The sequence below is a fragment of the Acanthopagrus latus genome, chromosome 17 (assembly GCF_904848185.1).
Source record: "Acanthopagrus latus isolate v.2019 chromosome 17, fAcaLat1.1, whole genome shotgun sequence".
NCBI lineage: Eukaryota > Metazoa > Chordata > Actinopteri > Spariformes > Sparidae > Acanthopagrus > Acanthopagrus latus.
In genome coordinates, this window is record NC_051055.1 from 9,384,521 (window position 1) to 9,408,166 (window position 23,646).

The window sequence follows — 23,646 nt, forward strand, 5'->3', positions numbered from 1 at the left end:
GTAAATGATTACCTTTTTACAAACTGGGCCTTTGTAATAAAATGCGTAGGGGGGAGTATTATCAATTCAGCCGCCCGGTGAAGATAGCATTTCTGAAGCCACGGCGAGGCTGATCACTATCTAGAGAGGAGCCTGAATCTGTATTCCTCACCGCTAGTCCAGGAGGGAGAGGGGTCTGAGACCTGTTCGTGTGTATGTTTGTGCATGTGAGAGGAAGTGTGTCTGTGTGTGTGTGTGTGTGTGTGCGTGTGTGTGTGTTGCACTGAGAGAGACATCCGTTAAGGCCTCTTACGCCTGCAGGCCCAGCCGTGACAGAACCAAGATCTATTTTCTTACACTCACAAACAGAAAGACATGCAAGTGTGTGTGTGTGTGTGTGTGTGTGTGTGTGTGTGTGTGTGTGTGTGTGTGTGTGTGCCTGCATACCCAGAAACACATCAATACACATGCATTCTTTTATACGTGCAAACATACACACTTAGTCCTTGGGGCAAAAACTATAAGATTGGAGATGAAGTTCTGTGTGAAACTGTGCGCACGTGTGTGTATCTGTCTACAGTATATATGTGTGTGTGTGTGTGTGTGCCGAGCAGAGATTCTCCGTTAGATGTCTGATTCTGGGGAAAGACACTGACAGATGACATGTACACACACACTTGCTCTCAAACAACACACTTGTCTGATAGCAGTCAAACAGGAGTAGAAGACAACGCAGAGAGAGACAACAGACAGACCGGCAAACAGATAGAGAGACAGATAGCGTGGCAGATTCAGCTGCTGGCCCAGAGTCACATCACTCACTCTCAACACGCACACACAAACAAACACATGCAGCCAAATGCTAAGACATCATCACACACACAAACGCACACACACACACACACCAGAAGAAAGAGGCAGAAAGCACCCTGATGTACTGGGAGTAGTCTGGGGCCGACAGTTGGAGAAAGATATCAGTGTGGCCAAGAGCGTTGAATTGTGGGATATTTATATGAGGTGGGGAGGCCGATGATGTGGCACACAACATCTGTCCCCCACATGTGTGTGCATGTCTGTTTTACACACTCTTCAGTTTCAGAGGTCACTGAATTTAGAAAATGGAAATCAGCCTGCTCCATGCTTAATGAATGAATTAATGAACGACAGTGTGCGATTTGAGAAGGTTTTAATATTAGATATGAATAATTATTAATTGAAGTTGTGAAACAACCCAGATGACACTCTGATGTCATCATCAGGGTTATCTCGATCAGGGCTAAACTTAAGGTTAGTAGATATTTGCCTGCTTTTTTAATTTTTAACATACTTTAATAATGTGTCCCTCTTAGGTGGGGCTGCGACTGAAGCTTATTGTCACCACAGTGTTGTCAGAAATATTGAAATATTGCTAAATATCAACACTGATTGTTTGAAACTGTTTCACTGCTCATTTTCACAGTATTGTTACTCATGAAAGCTCATAAAATCTGTGCTTTCTCTCTCTCTTCTCTTTGACAGTATGTCATCACACACACACACACACACACACACGCACACACCCTCACACACACACACACACACACACACACACTGCTGCAGTGTCCACATATTCATGCCTCCTCCCACCTTTCTGACTATGGTCAGAAGTAAATTACCGTAATTTTTATTGAATTTAAATTCCAGTATTGTCACACCACTATTTAACTGTCAATTAATATGCTTATAATGTTTATGATACGTTCTGTTTTTAAATGTTGTAATGTTTTAAATGACAAACTAAAGAAGCACATCCCCACATTTTAGAGGCTGGAACAAGCAAATGTTTAATATTTTTGCATTAAAGTCACTGGAACGAGTTATTGATTATCAGAACAGTTGGCAATTCATTTTTCTTTTGATGGATTATTCCTTTAATAGATTGATCATTGTAGCTCTATTCCCAGGGCCCTGAGTGTTGTGGAAGTGCAATATTGAATTACTTGAATAACCCTTTAAAACCACAGCCAATGAACCCAAAACTAACAACATGGTGACATTTCACTCTGGATAAGTAGGGAAATAATGACCCTTTAATTGACCCTTAAAGAGTATTAAAAGATAACAAGTTCAATTTAATATTTTTACTGTTAAATTAATGTTACATTTAGGATGTATTTGACCACTAAAATTAAAATTTTGCAAAAGTTTACGGCTCCTTAACTTGACCAGTTAAAACCAGAATCCAATTATTTTTTGTTGAAGATTTAACAAAATCTTTTTTGCTAATCTTAAGTTTTATATTTCGACGATTGCAAGCTATTTGACATTTGCGTGATAAATGTATTTCTTTATATTTGGCAGACACTTTTGTCCAAAGTGACAATCAACAACCAGTAAACAATCAGTAAATCACTCAGGTAAAACTGACAGGCCCTCCAGATAATCAGCCCCAGCAGCTTCTCAAACTCAAGATGTCTAATTCTAAATAGAGTCCCCCGTCCAGATCTTCATCTTAACAAACACACAGCGAAGAGCTCAGCTGCAGAAATACAAAAAGTTTCTCCCCTCTCTCCATCCTCCTTATTCTCTTTTTTCCCATTTTTTTCACAGGTGTCAGAAGAGATTTCATGGCCTGTGCGTATGTGTGAATTTGCCACACCCCTTTTGAGTGCTAATTTACCCTTTTAGGTTTAATCTCCCCGTGAGTGGCTTTCCTCACCCTTTAATTAGGCTATGGGGAGTTGACACCAACACTAAACACACACAGACTTCCAGACACGCACACAAGGCTTTTTTTTTTTTTTTTTTTCCCCGCTTCCATACACACACACACATGCATATGTACATGCAGCCAACTAAAGTGCTGCAGAATCACAGTCCCAGACTAGAGACACGCTTTGCTAAGACAGTCCTCATCAGCCCTCGGTGGGCCTCTTTCACACTCTGGCTCCCCTCAGCTGCACCAGTCACCAAGACAGGACACGGAGAAAAGGGAAGGAGAATAAGAAAAGAAAAAAAAAAAAGTGAGATATTCTGTAGTTGTGAGAGGACAGAGAGAGGTGCCGGTGGTGAAGGCATTCATCTCTGAACTTTTTTTTTTTTTTTTCCTGTTTCAAATCTATTTGTCAAGTTAAAGCTGCATTAAGCCACATCAGATTCTGGCAGACCCAAGTGGCAGCAGGAGATAGATGTTTGAATTTTTGTTTTTACCAAGTTTAAAAACTTCACTGCCCATAATTTTTCAGGAACAAGATTTTTGGTGATGTGTGCACTCATTGAACCTGAAATAAGGTGGCAAAGAAAAGTCTCAGGCCAGGAATTCTCTTATGTTAATGAGATGCTCGACTCTCACTCGTTAGTTTCATCACTAAGTTTGTGATTTAAGCGGAAGGCAGGGATTTTTTTACATAAAACTCTAGCTCTACGGTCACAAAGTGGTCCATAAAGTCATTTTCTTTTTTAAAATCATGTCAGAAGATTTTATACAGTGAAGGACTGTTGGGTGTTTTAGACGGAAACATTGTAATCACTGAGCTATATCACTCAGCCTGTCTATTCTCGAATGTCACCCTAATTAGTGTTCGTCTTCAGGGCTCTTGTGTTCTCCTGTTGATTATTCTGTTAGCTGTTTGGTCAGATAATGGTCCATCAATGTCATCAAAGCCTACAAATGTCTTGTTTTGTCCACAGTCTAAAGATGTTCAGTTTACTGTCATAGACGAGTCAAGGAATCAAAGAACATCCATATCTAAGACAATGGAACCAGCAAATTTTGATCTATTTTTCACAAATTTTTCTTACGCAGATCAATCCATCAATCAATCTATTTTATATATTTTACTTTATATATATATATATACATATATATATATATATATACCTACAAGTGTATTTCTCAAAACGCCACCCAGGGCAAACTAAACACTGAACTCTCTTGCACTTTGTGCCTTTTCCTCTTCTTGTTCTGCAAACAGACCGCAGATTTACCCAAACAAAACTGGGCACTAAAGAGGGAAATACAATAACAGCCGTAGTGATAGTGGCTTGTTATGTTGGAAATAAGAGGGCACTTAATTGGGGTCTGATAGTCTAATAGGCAGCCCCTCTGATTACCAACTCTGCACATTGGCTTAAATTAGCCCACTGATGAGCAGCCAGGGGATTCAATTATGCTGGGGGAGAAATAAGGGGCCCTAATAGGCCACTGTATCAGGAAACATGGGACTGGGCTGGGCTAAAGCGCTGGTAATTGGTTGTTTAGTTGGGAAAGTTGAGCCTGATGGTAATTAGAGATGCCGAGACGTTTGTAAAGCCACCAAACGGACGACACACGGAGGCTGGCGAGGCGAAGGAGGAAGACAAGGGTCCTTGGCACAGTAAAAGGGGCAAAGGCCGTGGTGGAGATCTCAGAAGAGCACTTCAGTCAATGAGGGTGTAGATCAGGGGGAACGTGTTGGTACTATAGGAGCTGTGTAGACTCTGTAAAGGTCAAGACGGAGCAAACCAGGATGAAAGTGATCAGCAGTCTGGCCTCGTCTCACAACCTGCTCTCTTTAACAATTCCTGCTTTTCTGTCTCATCTTTTCACTTTTCCCTTTGAGTCAACTTTCTCATCAATAACTACTTTTTTTCCCTTTCTGTCTTTCTTCCTTGTCTGACACAGCTCAGCTGTTAGCTTTAGCTGGATACGTACAGTGTGTCTGAACTGAGAGGAGAGAGAGGATTGAATTATGGATGAGGCTTTATAGGACCCGGCGGCCTGTCTGGTCCCATATTCACTGTCCCATACAGGAGGAGCAGCCCTGCCCGCGAGCATCCCCACCACACGCCACTCACAAGAGGTGTTTGTGTGTCTATGTGTGCACCTCTGTCTAAGCACTCCATGTTCATATGAAAGAACACACCAGTGGTCCGACACATGTTATTGCAAACATACAGCACTTAGTTTACTTTTATCTTTGTGGGGAACAAGAAAGAAGTTAAGCATTTTTATGTGCGCTAACATCCACCCTTGGTCAAGGCCACTGACAGGAGAACTGGCCTAACAACTAAGCAAGTTCTTTTTTTTTTTTTATGGTGGGTGAAACTGGAACTCCTGGAGGAAACCCACGCTTGGGATAGCTCATAGTAACTACATTTTCAGTAAGTTTTGGTGCACAGGTGTCATTTCAGACATTATAGTTTCTTGTTAAAGTGTGAAACATCCAGTCCCTAGCATACATTTTTGTTTAAAAAAAATTGTGTATATCAATTCATCTATCGATATCAGACGTTTTTACATCCTGATTGCGTTTTTCAGCTTTGGCTCCAAAAATCATGCATCGCGTGTGCCCTTATACAAACTGAACACAGACCGGCCCTGCCTCAGCTGGCACTCCAACCGTTAGTACGTCCACAATAAAGGATTTAATAAGCTTAACAAGGCGGTGTTTAAGCGCACAGTTAATTGCTAATAAATGCACAAGTAGGGTTATGGTTAGTACTAAGTACAGTACATATTCATTTTAAACAACAACAGAAAAATCTTAGTAAATGCTATTACGAACAATCACTAGACACTCATAAGTTTTTACTAACGCTCTTCAGTGTTCTTAAACTGTTACCAACTTTCTGAAGTGCTTATAAATGTCCTATAACCTAACAATAAAGACGTTTATGATGAAATCATAAACTGATAATCACTTATTAATGTTAACAAGCATCTTTTAAGGACTTTTAAGGACACCACCATTGTCATACAAATCCCAGTGCTATAACAATAAGCCAGATGTAATGTAGGTGCTAACTACAGACAAAACTCATTACGTCCAAATAATGTTATGTGTTGAAAACTTGTATGTTGAAGTAAACACGTATGTAACGCTGTGATCATACCTTCTCACTGAAGTTACATAGTGCAGAAACAAGAAACAGAGACGCCATTCATCCTGTTACAAGACACTGGATCATCTAAATTAAGTTGAAGCCGTTATTTTAAGATTCAGAAGTTACATAATGTTGCTGTACTATAAAGTGTTACTGATTGATGTGTTAGATTAAAAACCTTTGCCGTCTGAACAATTTTATCCCTTTGTCCCACCATCACTCTGTGCAACTGTTACAGGCTGTGCCCTACATAAGACATCTGCAACTTTTTTAGAATAGTGCAACATAAGCAAGCACCTAACAGAACTGTGCCGCTGAAACACCAGGGAGCCTGTATCAAGTGTCATCAATCTGCCTCACATTTTCTGACAGCAACACAACTTGTCCAGAGGCTCAGACGGAGGCAGAGGCTGACCCAGCCTGTCAATGACACCACACTTCCTGTCATCATTTACTGTGTGAAAAGAAATCTGTCTGTGATGGCCTAAAGGTGGCAAAGACACAATGTAGACATTACTTCCCATTCAGAGCAGACAGAAACCTACCGCTCCAACATCTTACCTTGATTATATCAGACTTGTCAATCAAGCCTCTGGATGGCCACTAAATGGTTGAGAGGAGGCGCTCGGATCGGCGCCAGGAGGAAGGGAAGGGAAAGAAAGAGGAGGATGAAACAAAAGGCCGTTTGTTGTGGCTGATGTGTGATAAATGCAGCCAGTTGGGGGAGTTTTCACGCTCACTGGAGCAGGTCATTATTCAGGAATTGCTGCTTGCTCGGCCCAGACCAACCCTGTATTGGTTAACTGAGACGCACGCAAGAGACGGTGTGCGTTTTCCCCTAAACCGCTCAGCCAACCCCCCCCTCCCGACGCATGTCTCCTGGCATTGACACACTGGCATTGAACAGCTGCTTCTCAACTGTAATATCTCGACTGCACAAGCAGTGTGCAGATGGCGAGAGGTAGACATTAAACTCAGAGAGGGTCCAAAAGAGGGACATTTAATGGCGGAGTGAAAAGGAATACGGAGTTCAAAACAGTTGACATTAGTCCTCAGGTTCAGGACCTGATGAAGCTGAAAGGCGTTCCCCCATTAGGGAATTCACCAATTAACACCCAACTCTGGCCTGAGCTTACCTTCAAGTTCATACATGCAGGCATGTTGAGGCTGCTTTGTGTGGTTGAGAAAATTAGACATGATGACAGAATAACAAACACTGGAGCTCAAAAATAGTAAGTGTTACAAGACATATGATCAGTACAAAGGGCCATGTATATTCATATTTTAGGCCATGTTCATTGTTTTCTATGTGGGATTACTTTTATCACCAAAAATTAAACTGCAACAGCTGAGCATGTTTTTTTTTTTTTTCTTTGCTGGTAAAAGTATTTAACATTTGTTAGCTCCCAAGAAGCCAGCAAATAGCTCATTTTTGACTTTGTAGCAGACAACTCTGAATAACTAAATCCACACCGTGACAGCATCAGCACAATGAGGCTGTGTTAATCGGATTTTACATCGTACTGAACAGAATGACTTTTTTCATTAATGCCCATCATGTGAATGCAACATAAGGAAGGTGACACAAAGACGCAGGTTCATCACTAGCGCTGACGACTTGATGTCCTATAGGTGTTTTTTTTTTCAAAGAAACTGTGAAGTATTGTTTTTTTCACATATTTTCCTCACATAGAAACGTGTCACATATAACACATTGTTATTAGAAACAGATGTTGATTTTATCACCGGTGTCTGTGGCTTCTCTCACAACGTCGACACAGTGTCATATGCGCTGGGATACCAGTACACGTTTGCATGACATACACACCTGTCCTCCACAATCCAACACACCGGCGTAACACAATACCCAAGTAAAACTCAGGAGAGTAATGTTTCATCGCATGATGAACAGAAGGTGAAGGCGAGGGGAGGGGGAGTCGGCGAGGTGCGCAGATGCATAACTTAAGTAAAAGCCATCCAAACCCATATTTGTTTACAGATTTGTTTAATAAGGAAAAATATATGCAAACAAATGAATTTGCCTGTGGTTGTAACTGTGTATTAAGATCATCACTTACAAGGCCAGGTCTCCTCGAGCCCTCTCCAGTAGCCATCCATCATGCATTATTAAGGAAAATAGAATCTGCATAAAGCAGCAACAATGCCTTGAAGAAGTTTATTTATTTATTTGTTTTATCTTTTTAGGCACTAAGCAGCACATCCAAGTACTCCGTCGCTGTTAGCTAATTACAAAGCATTTGATCTCTATGCCCCCAAGATATGCAGTTATAACCTTGCTTGAAAATTAGGGAAATATTTCACAATTAAAAATAGTGGGATGAAGACGCTCTGACAAAGCTAATGGCGACACCTCACCTGTGTGCGTGTGTGAGTGTAACACGGTGTTCGGTACTGAACAGGACAGGAAGCTAATTTAACAAAGCCATTGCCCTGCAACCAAGGATGACCTCGCTGGGGGGAGATAGCAAAGAAAGAAGGAAATTCAACATTTCCCAAAGCTTCTCCACTCATAGCGTACTTGCAGCATTTTAACTAGAAAGAAAAGTTCTAGTTGAGGGGTAATTTAGCAAAGTCGTGGTGCGCCGAGGTACCTGTAGCTCTGGCTCTGCTGCAGTGCTATCTATGCTGGGATCACATGGGCACCGCCACTTCTTTCTGGCATATCTCTCAGCAGATCGCACAAAGAAGACAATTGTCATCACCATTTTATTAAAATGTGTCCTATCAGCAACATTTTCCCCTCACATATCTAAGCTCCCCTTTTTCTGTCTTTTCCCCCCTCTAATTCTAATCATCATTCCCCTCCATCACTTGCTGGGTCTAATTCCCTCTCTTCCTTCGTTTGCAAAGGACCTCTGCTTTCATCCTTGAGAAGGGCTTTAATTCGAAGTGCGACGCTGAATAAAGAAGGGAAGACAGAGAGAGAGAGAGAGAGAGAGGGAGGGGGGGAGACAGAGAAAGTGATATGGAAAGACGGAGCAGCGGAGGAGACGTTCGGGTGTCAATCAATCCGGCGCGAGGGGCTGCAAGGGCCCATGACTAGGGTGCGTTTGATCTGTGTCTTTCAAAGGGGGAACAGCGGGAAGGGCCATCACAGACGATTTGCCTCTCGCTGCTGGCCCTGGTGCCACTCTGACAGAGAGCAATCACAAGCAGGTTAATTCAACATCTACCTTCTTAATCTTTTTTTCCCCTGTCTCTTTCTTTTGGTCTCGTTCTGTCTACTTAGATGAAACAGTGCTCTTTCCGCTGCCACCCCCACCTCCCTTTCCCCTCTTTTGAAAGACGCAGAGATCACAAGTGCACTTTCAATGCCTTTTCAACCCACCTATAGTTTGATTGCTTTGGTCTTAATCAAGTAAAGAGGCTTGTTGATTTTCCGCATTCCTGTAGTGGTTGATTTGCGTGTTGCTACCACAGAGGAAAATTTTGAGCAAATTTTAAGGCATCAATGAAAGCTAAGTGGGATCAGACTATTTCTCTCTGGAAATTGGTGCTTTAAGGAATTTTCTTCAAGGGAAAGAAATACCATCAGCTGCATTTTTGGATCATTTCTTTTGCTGTCATTCCTCCGGTTCATATCTGTGCTGTGGCGTGAGCAGAATATGAATTGCAGTGTCAAGATGACATCTTGAAAACGTGCTGCTTAAGTTGACTGAAAGAGGGGAAATATCTCCTCCAGATGACTGAAAGACGATGCAGATGAGATCTGACCTCTGCTCATATGACTGGAAACTGAAACCCGCAACACAAGTTGCTCGCTCTAGCTGGTTGGACTTGTGGTCGGATCATAACCACTTTTAAGTCGATGCCACAACATTGGCCTGGACACATTCTGAGAAATCTCCTTCTCGACTTGGTGTTACTCTTCTCATGTGGCTTAACAGATCAGAGTAAGAGGGACACAAAGCAGCAAAATGAATTTGTGAGACCGTATTCTTCACCAAAGGTCACCCATGCATAAGGACAAACAGAGGTGAGGGAAATCCAGGGGTGAAAGGGTAAGAGGAGGCGTAAAGGTGTGTTTTGGCTCGAGGTGAGAGGGTAAGGAGAATACCAAGCAGGGATGTATTCGTGTAAGTAGCTGAAGGTAAAACGGTTCTACAAAGAGGTTAGAACAAGGAAGTCAAGGAGATCGTTGACACAAGTTGGTCCTTGAATCTGAGGAATAGAAATTATAGCAAGAAGAAGCTTGTTCGAGAAATTTAAAGAAATAAAGTTTCCAGAGTCAGCACAAAGACGCACCTCAGGTCCATTCAGTTTCAATAGGAACTAAACAACAGTGCCACCAAAATGCAGCCATTTTCCAATGATGTCCCTGCCTGGCCTTTCTCCCATGGAGCTCCCCTCCAACTCTACTGCTTTTATTTAAGGTCAAAGGCATAACAGGATAAAGGCTGTCCTCTCTGCTCCTCTGAAGGACAAGCACTCTGCCGATTGGATTTGGTGGCCTTCAAGGACAAAGGGAGAACACCGGGATACAAAGAAACCAATGGAGGGAGAACAAGATTTCATCTGTCTCTATGGCCTGAGTGATTGGCAGGGATGGATAGGGCAGCAATCGGAGTGCTGCCTCTTTGTGGCTGGGTGCCCTCCATCAGCATTGAAAAGCAAGACTCGATCCAGCGACAGAAACACACTCAAGGATTCTGGACAGTCTGACCTCTGTGGAATAAAAGGAGCCCGGGCAGGGTTGAAAGGGCAGCCAGGTGATTTAATTCAGCAGAATGATTTCAAATGTTGATTTGTCTGTGGGTATACACTGTATGTGTGTAGAAGTGTGTGTGCACATTACATCTTAGAATGCAGGAAATTGGAGGGTGGAGTTGGTCAATTGAAGGTAGTAGGGTTCAAATACTACTAGATGAAAAATAATGGACACATAATGTTTCCAAGTACCATTAAAAACACCATCCAGAGATTTAACGTGGCAGCTCCGTAAAGTTGGGGGATTCAAAGAAACAAAAAAACCAAAACAATAACAAAAAAAAAACATGTCAGAATGGTTTAGCAAGAGATGCACAAGTCAACATCCTTACTTTTAGTCTCTAGTACTGGTAAAGCTCCAGAAACACTGGATCCAACAAGTCCCATGATACAACTCAACTGCATGTTTTAGTCATCCATCTCTCGTGATGCAGAGATCCAGAGGACCTTACGCAGCTGTTTTTTACAACCTGACTGGTACCAAGACTAGTAAACTCATCATCCTGAGTTAAGTTTGGAGCATCCCTTTAACTTTTAGCCAATTCTCAGCAGCCAACCTTAAATGAAAACAATGCTAAACATGGGCAGCTCAACTGTGAAACTCATGCAAAACATTGCTGTACTTAAGCCTGAGGCTCCAAAGTTCTTTAAACATAGAAGTGCTCAGGACTGCTTCAGAACACTGTTATTTCTGAATAGACACGATAATACACATTTAAGTCTTACCCCTAACAGCCATTTTTTTCTTCCAGAGCATGAATGTTATGGATGTTGAGAATACACAATGGAGACAGAGTACGGTCACATGCACAATATTAAAGTGCGGAGTTGAACTCCAATCGTAATCCTTTCACAACTCAACCAGATCCTTAAGAATCTGTTGGCAGGGCTCATTTGTGATTAATTTTGTTTTCTTGCTTTTTTAAAAGACAATATTGAGGCCAATTATGACTAATCAAGGAAACAGATAACCAACCATGGAACTGACGCACATTTGCAGTTAAAACTATAAATTGTGTCAAAATATAGAATAACCAAGGATGGGAAATAACTAAACACTATTCACTCAATTATGGTACTTTATAGCTCCACTCTGCTACATTTCAAAGGCAAATATTGTTCTTTTCTTGGTTTACACCACATTTATTGGACTACTTCTATCAGTAGTTCATTTGCAGATTCAGATTATTCAGTGTTGATTTGCTGTTACTCACGGCATGTAACCAGTGATATTGTTATGGGAGGGAATACTGACTGAGACTATCGGGGTTGACTACAGACAGAGAGAGGCTGCTGTATCGGAGCCATGGTTAAATTACTTTATTCTATCCGATTCTGGACACAAAAACATAGATTACGATAACTGGAAAAATGCCATAAATTGTCTCCGATATTGGTCTATCAGAAAAAAACAGAGCCTCCCCAGGCACAAACGGAAGGATGGTTTACCTGCATGTAGGTAGGCGAGGTCTGGATTCTCAATATCAGGGTGGTGTTCCTTCAGGTGGTTGCGGAACTCCATGGGAGAATTGGTGGCGTAGCTACATTTGGGACAGTTGTACATCTTCACGCCCTCATGTTTGCCCGTATGGAGTATGTGTTTCCGGATGTTCTCAGCACAGTTGGATCTGAGGGGGACAAACAAAGATAAAAAGGCCTGATTCCTTTTTGAAATAAATAAATAAATAAATAAGGAAAAAAAACATTAAAGATGGGAGTCATAAGGGAGAAAACACAAGATAAATGCTTGGCAACATTCCCAAGAAAGGTTTGCTGTACTAACATTTCATTTTGTTGCAATGCTGACGCGCACTCACACACTCACACAAACACGCACATAAGCACTAAAAAAAAGTCATGCTGGGCTTTGGAGCTGAGGGAGCAGCCGTGTTTGGACAGACTCTCAAAGCATTCATTGCTTAAATATGCCTCAGTGAAACAGGCCCACAACCAGCATCGACTAAAGACCGCTTTCACAAACAGCGAAACACAACTAGTTACACAAACATTATTTACATCCTGCAAATTCTTTGATATTCTGCCATGCACTTACACATCTCTCAGATATTCTCTCTGACTATAGCTGTTCAGCATTAGTGTGTAATGGTGCTGGGAGCAGTGGGTGATGCTTGGTGTGGGACTGCAGGTGGAGGCCTACTGAGCGCATTAGAGATATGTCTGAAGACACCTGTTATGCATTATGTATCTTTTGCAGTTGGATGAAATGTATAGGAATAGAGGTGCGCGTCGTGTGTGCATGTATGTGTGTGTGAGAGTTTGTCGGTCTTGTGGGCTGGTCAGATAGGGCAGGCCGAGCAGTGAGCTACTGCAGGGTGTAGGATGTAATGATGTCAGCTCAGAGAGTCACACACAACCCTCTGCTGATTAATGATGCTGCCTGACCTGCTCTCAGGCTCTATCTAAACCTGCCCGTGAACACACACAAACACAATGGGCAAGACAAACATGCACATACATGCATATTGTACATACATATATAGATGTGAACAAACCTTGGTTTGCACCAAAATACAAATTTTAATCTCTGATCTGACGACACAGGTGAAAATATACAGGCCAGAATTCTTAAACATCCCCTGTGTACGCACACATGTGCACAAGAGAGCACACACATAATGCATCATGCAAGCAAGCATGTGCAGTGTAGAGCACAGCTCATACACACACATAAACACACACCATCATGTGTTGATGGATGGGGCACTCGTGCTCAGTTTGGACCTGACATTCTCGGACAGTATAATACGCAATTACTCTCCCTTATCACCTTGGCCGGGACAATAAAGCCTCACAGTGCCATAGCTCACGCCAGCCAAGGAGAGAATTTGTTTTCACTTTTGCAGAGACACCTCTCTCCATCATGGGGCCACAGTCCAGTCCGGCTCTACTGGGGCCTTAAAAAAAAAACAAAAAAAAAAAACAGAGCGGGCCCTATCTGGGTTCTGTTCATGCTGTATGAAATACATAAGCACCAGCCTCTGGTGAGCAATGAGGGCTCTTCACAAGACCGAACACTACAGTAGGCTGGGATGCCACACTCAACAAAGCGCTTTTTGAAGCGCAGTAAAGCGCAGTAAAGCACAACAATGAACAAATGTTGGTTTTACCAGATCACTTCATGAAAGCTTTACATTTGTGTCTTTGTCTGTGCGTTTTGGTTTGTTTAAAGTTGAGCAAAGAAGAAGAACCTGGTAGTTAGCCTGAGCAATGATCGCCAGAGGTGATGAACAGACAAGTAAAGGTGGGCTAGCTTTAAACCTCCACAAAAATAAGGAGAGAGATGCCACAAAACCACTACTGTGGCTCCTCTATAACATTTGTTAGAGAGAAGTTTGTAGATTTATGATTGTATACTAGGATAGGCACACTATGATGCATTATGGGTATGGTTTTAATGTATCATGGGTTATGATTACTGCTATAAAACATTTGAAAAACCATGTGTTCTTATAACTAAGACTAGACAGCGCATTATAACTATGTTCATAATGTATTCATAATTCATTATAGTCATTGCCTTTATCAAAAGTGTTACCAAAGTATCTAAATGAATCTGATTTACACTGAATGACGGCCCACAGATATGTACGCAACCCTTGACATTCACACACATCCTCAATCATTTATCCAGCAAATTGGCAAACACATTGTTGTGATTAGTTCACCAGCCATCACTAGCAAAAAAACAGCAGGTTCACAGAGAAATCACGGTCACATCTGTTGACTGCTCTTTTGCATAATGAAAAAAAAGACATGTGGAAGAATTTAAACTGTCACATGCTCATGAATTACCGTAAGTCAGGCTGCTAAAAAATGCATTTAATGCTAAAATTGAACTGATTTCTTATTCGAAAGTAGGAGCATAAATATATAAAATTTGAAGCTGAGCTAAAAGGTTCTAAAGAGAGCGCGGGTGGATTCCTAGGGGGGCCATGCTATCTCTCAGATATGGTAATGGCGTAATTGTCATATTAAAACAACACAACGTGCGTTTAGGAGTCAGCAGGTGTCACAGTTAGTGAAAGCCCACACCAGCCCTCCTACTATACACTGTATTAATTAGTCCAACACTGTTTCAACTTCCTCCCCCATCCATGCACTCACCATGGGAATCAGCCATACTGATGCTCAACGGCTGCATCACCCCTACTCTTCCTCTTTCTGTCTCTCTCTCCCTCCCTCTCCCCTTTATTTTAGCCATTTCCATATTCCTCCTCCCAAACGAGTGTATGGTAATGGGAGAGGTGTAATTGAGAGGCGCTTCGTTAGAGGAGATTTAAATGTGTTTCTTTGTGTGTGTTAAGAGTTGGGGGGGGATCAGTGGTGCTATTTGGATCTTATTCTGCCAAGTGGGCCTGGGTATCATCATTAATGTCTCCCCCTCCTCCCCCATCTCTCCCTTCACTTTACAAGGTCGCAAACCTCCCTGGCACTGACAGTAAGCGTGTCATCCTCAAAGACGCCGTCGCCTCGAACTGAGACAGTATTCTAACAGGTAGATTGAAACATGAATGCTGCAGCATTCAATAAACAATAATAGCACCGGAAGGATGGTAACGTGGCAGGAGTCAGAGGCTACATATCAATTAGACCATTTAAGATGCCACTGTGACTTTAATGAGAAACGAGAGGAGGAAAAACTCCTCATTGTGAACAATAGAAGTGATTCCTTAAACAGTGAAGTAAAGAAGTTGTCGCGGCCTGCATAAATAGCTGCAGAATAGTCAAGTAGACATCATTAATTGACAGCCAAGGACTCCCAGTGCAATATCATTAGAATATTTTTACCACTATTCTCTAACTATAATTATCCCCCTCTATTATCTATCTCTGTCTGAATAGGAGATGAGTGGCATTTGATAGATCATTCACTCCCAGCTCATTTACATGCATTTGAGGAACAGTCTTGATGGAGATCTCATCGTATCAAGAGGGAACCATGGATGCCATCTATAACATTTAATATGGATATGTTAATAGTGAAAATCAGATCTATACTGGTAAAACAGATATATTTTTTCATGAGCAAGAGCTGTCAATCACACACAAAGTCCTCCATTTGCCTCAGACCTAAATATGTCTTTACAACCGCATCATATATATTTCATGAGCGCGGCTTACATTGAAAGGTCAAACGTGCTAACTCATCTGGTAGCCCCTTATCGTGGTCAGGCCACCAGAGACGTCGGGGTTTTAAACATGTATTCAGAGTGTAAAAGCAGCGCGGAGGCGAGGGCCCCTCGCGGCTGTCTGAGGCCCCCACATTCAATTCCTCGTCCTCATATTAGTAAGCCAGCGGGGCGTTTCCCCAACCTCCCTCCTCCTCCCAGCTCGCCCACACACACGCCCTCTGGACCTCTCAGAACCCCCGGGGCCACCAGAATGTTAATTGGGCTTCTAATTTACTGTTTCAATTGCCACTATCTGTAATGATCATTAAGTACCAGTGCAGGAACAATAGGGCCGAGAACATTTGAATCATTCCACGTACAGTATCTTTCAGATATTAGGGTTATTTTAGTGTAGTGGTTTGATGTGGGACCAAAATTTGCCCTCCAGATAAAAAAATAGAAAAAAAAACAGTCAATTTATATGATTAACTTATTCTTTATATACAGTACAAGTGCTTAATAGGGGTGGGACCGTATATTAATGCAGCAATAAATGGTAAATGGAAGCAAGATATCATATTGCCACTTCTGCCAAATACTGATGTTTTTAATTAAACAAGCAAGACACTCATTTAAGATGTCATCATCATTTTAACTTACCACAATCACTTCTTTTTCTTGCCCTTTTTTTCTTAACAATTTAAATCACTTACCCAGATTAAATTTGCACAGATTTAGTGAGCATCAATAGTTGCATCTCACATTAAATATTTTAATTGAATATTTTAACTGAACTGATCAGTCTTTTGCATGTTAATGGGTATTTCACCTAAGAACGATGGCAGTCACAAGTTGCAGTCAGTGTTTGTGTGTTAAACTGGAACTAAGCTAAGACTCTAGGCAATTTCACTTGTCAAAAATCATAAATACACAATTCTTCTACTTTTCAATTCTCCTTTGTTTTCTTCAGTAACACAGACATTTTGACGCATCGTGGCTGATTGTCTTGCGATGTGTCAAGCGTCACAGCATTGCTGTATCATGAAACCATTGTTATTGTGGGCAATGTATCATGTTAATAATACCTATCGCAACAAGACTTCAGCTTATCAAGCATGCAAAATGGTGTCTTCTTCATACTTCAGTGTTCAGGGTTTCTTTCTTTGCTCTTGCGCTTAAGTGTCTGCCAGAATGGTATTCTGGCCACAACAACAAATTCTTGCAGTTTGCAAATGTTACACATAAATATCAGCAGTTCCAATCTAACAAGAGGAAGAGTCTATGGACATGCTAGCAGCTCCGTGATGATGTGTTTATAACATCAGCACACTTAAATGATAACAATAACAATGCTAACATGAAATTTTAGTACTGTGTGTCTTAGGTCAAAAACTAAAGAACCTGGGGAAAAAATTACCCGATTATGATGCTTGCTGACCAAAGTCCATAACATTTCAGTCAGCAGGATTTATCTACTGGAAAACATGAATATCTGTATAAAGTTTTGTAGTAGTTAAGATATTTTGGTGGATAAGTGAAAACTCGGATGTGCTGGTGGTGCTGGATGAAAAGTGAGAGGACCGCCCAAGCCATTAGAATTCATCCTCTGGGCACCATGACTGTCCACACCGAATTTCATGGCCACCACCAACAACAGTTACTGAGACATATTACTAACTCACAAAACTGTGAATTCTTGTTGCCACTAAAGGAAAAGTAAGTGGACCACCATAGTCAGTGGTATTCATCCTCTTGGAGCCAAAAAAAATATCTGTATAAAATCTTAGCCTAATCTAACTAATCTAAATAGTTAGTGAGCTAATTCAGGCTGAACCAAAATGGTGGGCCGACCATCACTGTGCCCCCTACAGCCAGGCTTTTGTGCTAATAAAACTATCAATCATATATTCGCACACAAACATTGTTGTTCAACTAAAACTAGCAAATAACGGACGGGATGCAGCCCTCTCTTGCAGTGAAATGTCACATGAAATCATTTAGACATAAAAGTCATCCTAAATCAAACAGTGTCAGTTAAAAAAAAACCTCCTACACTTATCCATCCTTAATTGCTACAGTCAAGAGATACTTCATGATAACTTTCAGTCCAAGGTGAGATAATCAACTGATAATTGCTAAATAATAGCCTGACGACAATCATTACACCTCCGCTTTTCATTTTTTTCTAAGTTGGACTGCTTACAAAAGACTTGAAATGAGTGGAGCGCTTCACTGCAGCGGAGCAGGTGTAGCGAGCTGCTGAAATGACTTTGTCACAGAGGGGAAAAAACGAATGAAGAGTACATCTAAAACCAATGATGGGTTTGAGATCATTCCCTTTCACACTCTTCTGCCACAACCTGACGAGGAAGCACAGGAGAGAGAGAGAGAGAGAGAGAGAGAGAGAGAGAGAGAGAGAGAGAGAGAGAGAGGAATGTAGAGAGAGAGAGATGGAGATGTGCAACGCCAGCCAAAACTTTTTCAATTTCACCGACAATTTCCTGTGTAATTACTGATGTGGTATGATGGTGTTTTAATGACAGGGACCTGCCAGTGACAGTGACATTGTGTGTATGTGCGTGAGAGACAGTGTGCGTCTGTGTATGTGTGTTGGGGGAGAGATCTAGCTGGGCCTGTTGATGATGGCAGAGTGATGAGATGGAGCCATGCTGTGGAGATTAGACCTGTCGGCCCTCCACCTCTCCCACCCACCCTCCAAACACACACACGCGCACACACACGCACGCACGCGCGCACACACACACACACACACACACACACACACACACACACACACACACACAGCTTGTAGCATTAACGCCGTCCCCCCATCCCTCCAAACTACCCTACAATGCCACCTGCTTTCTCACCATCACACTCACTCACTTATATACTCCCCACACGCCCCATCCTACCCCCACCTATCAGCCCCCTGATCATCAGTGCCATGGTGGCAGCCATCAACGCCACCAACCGTGGGCTAGTCAATGAGCCGGTACCTGTAGTCGCACCAGGGGCAGCGGTATGGTTTCTCCCCGGTGTGAACACGTTTGTGCCGCGATAAGTGGGACTGCGTGGTGGAGGCGAAGTTGCACAGCTTACATTTGAAGGGTCTCTCTCCTGTTGAGTGAAAAGATAAGTGATAGACAATGAAGATGAGACCGAGATGACATCAGTGTTTTCAATGATAAACGGTCACAATGTATAAATCCAGTCAAAAAGCTCCATAAATCCAAATTTAGAACTTCAAACAGGACCAGAGTATAGGATTAAGTGGCATCTAACAGTGAGATAGCAGGTTGCAACTGGTCGGTTGCAATATAGAGGACTCCATGAAAGAGGACAGCCTTCCTCCTTAGCTATAGAAGGCTCATTCTATTGTTATGAAACAACAATTCTTAGTTTCAAATGATTTTACACTAATAAAAAACATATTTATTAATATCTCATTCCATTTCTGCAAATAGATCCTCCTAAATCCTACACACTGGACCTTTCATTGCTCATAATGCTGTGTGGGACTAATTTGGAGACCAATTAATAACAAAAACAAAAAGTTGGCAAATTGCATTTTCTGACAAAGATGTAAAGTGTGCTTGCTTATAACACAGGAGTTACAAAAATATGTTTGTATCTATTGAAGCATTGAAATGACTTGAAGGGCTGAAATTTCAATTTAATCAATTATAAACTGGTGGTGGATTTTCGCAGGCACAGACGACCCTGCACACAGGTGAACATCCTGGGATTGGACATTGAGATGGTGACATCTTACGAGTACCTGGGAGTGCACCTGAACAATTAGCTGGACTGGACTGATCACACTGCAGCGACATATGAGAAAGGTCAGAGCAGACTCCATCTGTTGAGTTAGCTCAGGTCCTTTGGAGTGCAGGGGGCACTCCTGACTTATTTCTATGACTCTGTGGTGGCATCAGCCATTTTCTATGGAGCAGTCTGCTGGAGCAGCATCATCTCGGCAGCAGGTAGGAAGAGATTTGATAAACGTATCAAGAAGGCCAGTTCCACCCTGGGATGCCCTGTTGACCCAGTGCAGGTGGTGGGAGAGAGCGGGATGATGGTCATCACTGCTGGTGAAGGAGTCCCACCCCCTGCAGGACACTATCTCTGCACTGGGCAGCTCCTTCAGCAATAGAGTAATACACCCCAAGTGTGTGAAGGAGAGGTATCGCAGGTCCTTTCTTCCTGCTGCTGTCAGACCGTACAACCAGCACTGCTCCCGGTAGACCTCACACGTGTACTATGTCATAAAAAACTCAACAGATAACCTATTTCTCGTTATTTTTTTTTTTGGCACTAACTGGACAATTTTCAATTTTTTTTGTTTATTACAATATTACTGTCCTCTTACTGCTGTGATGAAGAATTTCCCAGTTTGCTGGACAAATACAGGAAATTCTTATTCTGATCTGATTCAAGTTGATCATATAGTTTACACATTCTACCTACAAGCTACCAATTAAAACACACCTGATATGCCTAGTTGGTTTTTCTAAGACAGGGTTTTCCTTCTGAAGTCTTGATAAAAGTGTAAACTTGTGTTAAACAATCAGTGAATTCAAACAAGCACGATACTAGCTGTTCCTCGATTTTGCCTTCCGTGTATGGCTTGTTACATCGCTTCTATTGGGCACCCAGGTATTGATTTCAGAGCACATAGTGAGCCTGCCAAGCCGATATGGTATCGTTACGGTGTACTGTAAACAGTGTAAGGAAAAAATGCTGTGTTAAAGTTGTGATCTCATCGGAGACAGTTTATCCGTCTGTCAGCAGGATGTGTTTATTACTTATAAATGCATTTCTATGAAATATGACGAGTTACATTTTAATGGAAAACCAGATGGGAGATTTCTATCATTAGATGATGGATAATTACCATATTTGACGCACAGCCATTAATCTTACAGATAAAGAGACTTGATTCTAAATTGTAAGTCCACGCTCCACAGGGTCAACGCATCAATTTAAGTTAAAATTAAAATGGCAGGACTAATGCCTGGACGTGTTACAAGCTGGAACATTGTTCGTAGCTGGCAGGAGTTTGTACTTTTAATTATTCTTTATTTCAAATGGCAGACCAGAGTAGTGAGGGAGTATTTCACTCCACGGCTTCGGGGATGTCAGTGTTTAAAACCTGCAATAAAACCTCACCCTGCTTCATAGAGCTGCCATGGCATTCGATTGACTTCTGCAGTGTTCAGGAACATTTCCATACTGATAGGAATAACAGTAGACACTTAGTCCTTATAAATGTGGGGAATATTTTAAGATTCTAAATAGAAACACAATGTTGTCTTTAGAAAACTTATACCACGGGAATGTTAGCGTTAGCAGTGGCTTTTAAAAATGTGTCTAAGTCAAACTCTGACAAGAACACTGTCAGATAGCGTGGACTCTTCACATGCAGCTGTGTGACAACAGATTTGAATATTCAGCTAAATCTGTGGAATTGACATATGTCAACACAGGAGAGGAGGATGGAAAATGGAGGTTTCGAGGGGAAATAGCAGAAAAAAAAACTGAGGAGCAAACAAAATGAATTATGAAAACCTAAATGAATATTTATAACAGGATTCTTGATCCTTGGGCGCCTGCCAGACAACGGTTAAGAACAGTATTTGTTTCACTACCCCAATTTCCAAAAAAGCACTCGTTATTGACAGCCTATCTGAAAAATGCAATTTCCCTAAGCGACAGAATGACATGGTGAAATGATAACTGAAATTAAAAATCTCAGATTCAGTCAGCCATACTGGTACACATGCCTATCACTGACAGCAGCATGTCACACTGATGTGCCTCTGTGTGTGTGTGTGTGTGTGTGTGTGTGTGTGTGAGACGGCAAACGGTTTGTAAAACTATGTGGAAAAAAATATTGTGGCGTTTCAGATCTTGAACTGTCAATCACTGTTCGAGATTATGAAGGTCCACGAATGTGACGGCCCATGTGTGCACTTAGATTACTCCACGGTGTGAGTTCGGGATGCGTGTGTCATGGCTTACCTGTGTGCTGGCGCCTGTGTTTGGTGAGGGCGTGTCTCGTGCCACCGGCAAAACCACACAGGTCACACAGATAGGACTTCTCTCCTGTCGAAACAGATTAAGAGCAGAAGCAAAGCAGTTGAACATTCATACTGAATTATCTCAAAGGACAATGGTGAAATCACCCAAAATGTCCCTTGTTAACATCCACTACAGTTAATAGACTCTGACCTCGATCAGGTGCCCACTATACTTGATGTAGTTGTGCGCAATGCCCGTTTTCTCCAAATAGACTGTTGGTTTGTTTATAACCTGTCTGATTATCTGTCCCAGGGCCATGAAAGGAGGGCCCACGAGCCAGGGTAAGGCAACCATGAGGTTCATGATGGCCTGCCAAATTTTTCACATAAAAAAAATGTAAAATATGTATACATTATAACAGTGTGTGTGCTCTTTAACTTGTTGTGAGGTAAAACTACTCTTCATGCATGTTCACTTAAAGCAGTTTTAAGTGTTGCCATCATTTGAGCTACCTTTCTGTCTGTTTTGGACTTAGCAATCTCCACGCTCCTCTCTACGTCACCACATGAGTGCACAGCAATGGGCAGACATGGCCGCAGACAGGAGGAAGCTGCTCTCCGTGTCCACGAGTAGACAGGACCGCCTCTTTGATGAGTTCTCTGTCCTGATTGGATAAAGTGGGCCTAAGTTTGGAAATCCATGAAATCCATGATGACTTTTGTACAACGTAATGACAACTGATAGAAGCAATAGCCACAGCTATAAGAATACATTTTAACAAAGGAAAAAATAGGTTTTATTGGACTTTAATGATTCCAATGTCCTCTTGGAAATGAGCCTGTCAGTAATAATTATCCAGAGTTCTTGAAAGCCAATGCAACAGGATAACTGAAGTGACACACAACTCATGACATTTGTCTTATTTCAGCTGTTTTCCCTCCATGTGCCTCGGTATAATTAATCTGTCACCGACACTTTTTAATTGTAAAGTTGCACTGACATAATAAAACAAATGCAATCAAATGGTATTACAACCTCAGATATCGTGGGCTGGCAAAGAGCAACTGTAGTGGATTTATAAAAATACATGAATCCTTTGAGTCATCCCACTCTTCACTCAGAACTACTGCCGAGGCACCATTGAGCAAGGATGTGAGAGCTCAGGAAGAGACAAAGAAAAAAAGTAAATGTATTAATGGATTTGGAGAAATGTGTGAAGGAGGAGGAAGGCAGGAAGCGAGAAAACGGAAAAGACAGACGGAACAGATGAGCAGCGGGTCTAGTTGGCTAACAGATGAGCCAAGCAGAAGTCACAGATCACTAGTGTATATCCATCAGAGCTCTCACAGCTAACTAATTCCTCCAATCAGATGGATCCGTGTAAATATGTCAAATGGGGGACGGGAAATTGCCAGTGTGGTTTATTGACTGTGATAAAATCTGAAAAGCACCGCTGAACATAATTACATACTTGTCAGAGCCATAAAAATTAGCTTTATTATCAATGGGATGGTTTTGTACAACTTCATTTGGGGGCGATGCCTTCCAGATGGGGAGCGTGGAGAGCTTTTTTACACTCCTCCTCTCTCCCCTGCATCTGGCTCTGTCATTAACAGCATGATGGTCTCCCCCTCTCTCTCTCTCTCTCTCTCTCTCTCTGTCTCTCTCTCTCTCTGTCTCTCTCTCTCTTTCTCTCTGCCAGTGCACACAGGCAGTCACACACTCCTGCGCACACATTTGTGATAAGACTCACTCAGGGAATCACATGCATGTGCACGTACAAACACGTTTAAAGGATGGACACAGATGTGCATTGGAATGTGCGCACACACAAACACACACACGCAAAGATATTCAAACATATTGAAACACAAATCAAACGGCATGTGGTGTGCTAGTAACACATTTCCACACGTGCGCGTGTTGTGTGCTGGCACAT

General features: G+C 41.9%; 1 protein-coding gene across 3 annotated transcripts in view; it reads right to left on the reverse strand.

Annotated features, from left to right (window-relative positions):
* Positions 1-23,646, reverse strand: part of znf407 (zinc finger protein 407) — a 159,058-nt gene that overhangs the window by 34,463 nt on the left and 100,949 nt on the right. For all 3 annotated transcript variants that reach the window (XM_037074490.1, XM_037074489.1, XM_037074491.1), the window contains exons 7-9: positions 21,708-21,791; positions 18,683-18,803; positions 12,001-12,179 (exon numbers count right to left, since the gene is read on the reverse strand). In XM_037074490.1, the coding sequence (XP_036930385.1) occupies positions 12,001-12,179; positions 18,683-18,803; positions 21,708-21,791 (384 nt within the window). The remainder of the gene's footprint in view (positions 1-12,000; positions 12,180-18,682; positions 18,804-21,707; positions 21,792-23,646) is intronic.